Source organism: Microtus ochrogaster, unplaced genomic scaffold (genome assembly GCF_000317375.1).
Source record: "Microtus ochrogaster isolate Prairie Vole_2 unplaced genomic scaffold, MicOch1.0 UNK1, whole genome shotgun sequence".
In the NCBI taxonomy this organism is placed as follows: Eukaryota; Metazoa; Chordata; class Mammalia; order Rodentia; family Cricetidae; genus Microtus; species Microtus ochrogaster.
The window spans coordinates 15,669,007-15,674,412 of NW_004949099.1; the positions used below are offsets into that span (position 1 = coordinate 15,669,007).

A 5,406-nucleotide genomic window follows, 5' to 3' on the forward strand; every position below is an offset into this window, starting at 1 on the left:
ATCACCAGCTAGGACACACAGGCTGGGGTCATCACCAGCTACAAGAGGGAAAACAGTAAGGTCCCAGTCTCACAGGCTCTCCAGTTTGGTAAGATTTTCACAGAGATGATGGGAATCTATGAGCTCATTCCTCTGGTTTCGTAAAGTGGGAAAGGCTGCGGCCCCCACCCGACATTTAAAATGTTGTCCCAGACAGATGACGCTCATCATTTTATCTACTACATATCGTTTATGACAAAACTGTCAGTTTTTAAAAACAAAACTTTGTTTTTGGAACTGTGGTTTTGGCTAAAAGCTACAGGAATTCCACCATAAATCTCATGTCACTCCCCTTGAGTGAAAACACAGTGTGGTAAGTCACTGCCCACATTATTCCAGACTCCAGGCCCAGCACTGACTGCATCTCCTTTTGATCACTTCTCTGCATATCCCTCAACTCTAATCATTTGATTATGTCTAGTTGCCCCAAATCCTACCCCTGTCCCTACTCTAGTTTTGCGAGTGCTGCCAAACCCACTGTTTTCTATCTTAGTGATTTTAAATAGCTTCAAAAATGTGTGTGTGTGTGCGCACACATGTGGGAGGGTTCATATGCGTGGAGATAAAACATAGATCATGGCTCAGGGCACAGTGATACATATGTAGAAAACCAGCACTCAGGAGGCCGAGGCAAAACATCACACAATCTAGGCTAGAGTGGATTTGTAGCAAGAGCCTACCTCTAAACCTAAATGTTCCTTTGATTGAGCTAAGTTCTATCCATCTTTCAGAACTCAATTCAGTGGCCCTTATCTAGGATTCTTCCCCCTTCAGGGTATCTCTAGTGGTCCTCACCTACCTCAGCAACCTCTCTTTGGAGGTGTGAGCTCCAGGAAAGCTGGGGCAGGGGATATTACCCATCTCTATAGGGCTGGCACCTTCTTCTGCTTGGGGATTCAGCACACCATCTTCTCTAGGTTTTCCTGACTCCCATTATTACTGACGACCTTTGCTTTGCCCTTCGATTCCCTTTTTCAACACACTTTTCCCACTCCTATAGTTCACAAGTGGACTTGCTTTGTGCCCGACTCAACCCCTGTCCAGTAATCATACTCTGTGACTACAGAGCTCCAATCTCCTTGGCCTCTACTGGACTTATCCACCCCTAGCAAATAACCGTGTTTACTATGGATTTGTTGAATGAGCAAACCTTGTTTTCTTGAGCTATGTTTAGCTGGTAAGCCAGGAAATGGTCAGTGTGAGGAGAGGAAAAAGCAACAGCAGACACTCAGCTAATTCTCCTTGGATGATGAGAGCCTGAAAAGCATTCCTTGCTATTCCCCAGAACTCCATCTGCAGACATTTTCTTCAAAGCTAAGCTGGCAGAGGGGAATTTGGTCCCTTCTATCTAGTAGAGAGGCCATCGAGGGATGGGGTGGCTAAAGAGTTGCCCTGATAAGAAGATTGGATGGGATGGAACCTTGTCCATGGGTAACGCCAAGGTGGCAGAACAGAGTTCAAGGTGTTATTTCCACATGGGTCCAGCTCAGTAGGGAGGTCACTGATCACCCATTTCTAACCACATCTATACAGCTTCTTTCAGCCCTTCAGCTACACAATCAGTGAGGTAACCCAAAAGGTTAACAGTTTGAAAAAGAGGTACTACTGTCACACAAGCTTGTGAAACCTCAGGCACAGGACACTGCTTAGCGTGAACAGGTCTGAGTGGGAAACGACAGACACAGAACAAGGCAAAGAGAGACAGCAGAATGAAGCTAGCAAGTGTCCAGTCCTCACACCCCAGACCTCAACCCCTCTTCTAGCCTCTAGAGAAAAGGAAAAGATAGTTTAGCAATTAACATACCACACATGGCCGGCCGCCAATAATATTGAATCCCAGGGAGCCAGAATCCCGGTGAAGAACAAGAGTCAGGCTTTTGGTTTCTTCACCCTGCAAGACAACAAATTAGTTGAAATGTTGATTTACAAATAGGAAATTGAGGGTAGGTATTATATATATATATATATATGTGTGTGTGTGTGTGTGTGTGTGTGTGTGTGTGTGTGTGTGTATACATATATATAAAGCTAACTGTTTTATAAACCTTTATCTCTTGAGAAGTTCAGCCAACGAAAATTCTAGAACCCAATATGAAATTCAGCCCTGCCTTTAGGACCTCGCAGACATGCCTGAATATTGTCTCAACCTGGGATGACCACAAAAGAATGTCTGGAGGTGTCCAGACAGGCCACCAAGCATTCATTATCAATGACTCTTTGGCTTACTGATGCAGCCTTCTTCTGAGTGGCCTGCTGGACGCTGGCTGTCTAGACAGACACTCTCTTGTTTGTTTCTCTACGCTTCTCCAGGACAGCATTCATGTCATGTCACGAGAGGGTCAAATGGCAATCCTCTCGGAAACGTGAGCACATGCAATGGCCTGTCAATAGTCGTCTGTTTGGGGGACTCGGGGGCGGGGGAGTGTATGTAGGAAACTGTCAGCTGCAAAATGTGGAGTGAAAACAGAGCTCTGAATTGTGCTGCAAAGAGGAGGGCTCCTTTCCAGAGACAGTTACTGTCTGATGTACATGAAATATAGAACCACTTAGCACCAAATATACTGGGCAGGGCTGGACATTATGACACCCTTAAATCCAACAAAATGAAGTCACCTGGGACAGGTCACACAAGTAGCCAAAGGAACAGAAATGCCAGGCACCCTAGCTAATGCTGTCAAGTGATAGAAGAACAGGAAAAGCAGATGCATTCTCACGTCCAAACTGTTCCTCTTTGTTCTGTGATATACACGTTAAGCTCACTAACATTGCTTTGGAATTTTGTCTAGTGAGACAGTTTACAGCTTTCTGTGTTGGACACTGGGAATCACTAAATCCATTTCTTCCTGTGCTCTCTTAGAAGGGTGAAAAGTTAGAAATACATGGTACTTTGGACGAGTTATCTTACATGGCTTACATGCCTGGCTTTCATAACAATCAATGATGGAAACTGTACAGTTACACACTAATCCAAGGCAGATGGTTGTGCTCTGACAACCTCAAATGGTGTACGAAGAAAAATGCATGATCAAATGAACACAAAGTTTATTTTCAAATCTACTATGTGAGAATCATGAAGAGAGGGGGGCAAGGGGAGGAAGCAAACTTGGAAGAGAAGGGGAGGAGAGGTGAGGGAAGGGGGAAGGATGGATGAAAAGAAAAGGGAAGGAGAGGGGCAAAAAGCAAAGAATTGTATTCTGCTGCATTTCCAGTGGTAACAGCTAATCTTTTCAGTGTTCGCTATGTGCCAGAAACTACACTTGAAGTAAAGTGCTTTATTTTGATGTGGGATGGCCTTCTGTATATTTGCTGCTTATATTGGTTCATGAATAAAGCTCTTTTGGCCAGTGGCTTAACAGAGTAAAGCCAGGTGGGAGATCTGAACAGAGATAGAGAGAAAGAGTAGGTGGAGTCAAGCAGACGCCAGCTAGCCGGCTGCCAAGGAAACAAGACATGTAGAAAATGAGGTAATGCTACAGCCACATGGCAATACACAGACTAATAGAGATGGGTTAATTTAAGATGTAAGAGCTAGCTAGAAATATGCCTGAGCCATTGGCCAAACACTGTTGTAATTAATATAGTTTCTGAGTGATAATTCAGGTCTGGGCGGCTGGGAAATGAAAGTGCAGTTTCTGTTTACATTATTTCATTTACTAACTCACACAGGTCTATAAACTGATGCCATTACCATTCTCCCACTATAGGAAGACTGCCCCAAAGTTGTTACCTGTCATTGGGCTAACACTAAGTTGAGCTTGTATATAGATGAACACCCTCCAGTCCTGTCCATCTGTCATACTTCTTTGTCTCACTGTAGCATGTAAAAGGTAATCTTAAGCAGGTCTTTAAAATCTATACCCTGCCCCACATGTTTCAGCTGCTAGAGTTCCTGGAAAGGAATTCATTGTAGGAAGACTTGCCCAGTAGACAGAAACAGAACAAAATCGTGTTTGAATTGAACTATATATTTCCAAAGGATGCTATCTGAGGTGCCCAGCGACATGGCCTCGGGTATCTCGGAGTGATTAAGAAAACCATGCCAGAAACACATTATTCCTGAGCCCAACAGCAGCTTGCAAAGAACTGTCTCGATGATCAAGTTGGCCTACACCTCCTCCCCAGAAGCAATCGAAGGGAAGTAAGAAGGATGCTTCACAACCGCCTTGAACTAGTCTGCTGACAATACAGAATTCAGATGGCACACCTCTTAGGGCTGAGACACAGCAGTAATCTAACGTGCAGGAGACTCGCTAGGGATACTGAGCTAGCTAAGGTGAACATCACTGTGAGCTGAGTTCTTTCATTTCTCCACCCAGCTACCAAAGGCTTTTCTCCGTTCTTCCCCCACGAGCTTCATTCTGCTTTTCCTTTCCTACTGCTTTCCCCAGCAACCTTCACTAGCTCAGTTGTGCAGGTGAAATACAAACTGTGGTTTTCAACACCAGATGCCAGACAACACTGGAGATACTAAAATTCATCTCTGAAAAACTGGGCAATCTGTTCCTGGGCTCAAAATGCTTTAGAATCGAGTTGTGGAAATGGTTTCCATCCAGTTATATTTTCACCAACTAAAGAGAGGCATCCAAGGGAGATGTGCCAGGGCCCTCACCCTTGCTGCCTTCCTAACGCGCCACACTTTATTACAATGGTATCTTTAATTTAGAAGAATATTTGAGCAGCACTGGATCATTTGGGAGCTAATCACAAGCCATGTTATGCAATTTTCTTCAAAATTAAATGTGGAGGAACTGACATGGGAATGAGTTCTTCTTATGGGAATGGCTGGTTAAATGGCACATCTGCCTCTGAGCACAAGCATTCCATTAGCACGTTTGACCTGGGGAAACTTAGGCTCAGGGACAAACAAACAAGGTTGGGTAGAAGTAAAGTAGGAGGAGCCTAAAGACTACAACCCAAGGCCTGTGAAACTCCAGCACCCATGCTCTCTGTAGGATGATGACAAATGTTTACATTCTATCCCAAATCCATCTGTCCCAGGTATGTCAATCTGCCACCTGAGTGGCAGCAATCTGAGAGGCAGAAGAAATACCAGGTCGACACATTTAACGCCGGAGGGGAGGGGGCAGGTGTGATGACAAAAATAAGGCAGGCAGCTCAGACTCTGAGCAGAGCACAGACGAGATAGGCTGGGGGTCAGCAGAATGACAGTGGGGCATATGGCCAGGCAGAGGGGGTGATGGCCCTGGGAGTGAAGGGGATGCAAAGCAGGTGTCACTTGAGCCATCACAAACTATAAACTAGGAAGGCAGAAGAGAGGGGGACAGGGTTACTAGGGATGACTGCACACTCCGGAGAGCACCAAGTCCCACCAGATCGTGGGGTTTAGGAATGAGAAGGAAAGCCGGG

The 5,406-nt window shown here is 45.1% G+C and overlaps 1 protein-coding gene across 1 annotated transcript in view; it reads right to left on the reverse strand.

Annotated features, from left to right (window-relative positions):
• Pdzrn3 (PDZ domain containing ring finger 3) overlaps nt 1–5,406 on the reverse strand; it is a 230,050-nt gene that overhangs the window by 212,764 nt on the left and 11,880 nt on the right. The window contains exon 2 of the mRNA XM_026788305.1: nt 1,844–1,930. Within this exon, the coding sequence (XP_026644106.1) occupies nt 1,844–1,930 (87 nt within the window). The remainder of the gene's footprint in view (nt 1–1,843; nt 1,931–5,406) is intronic.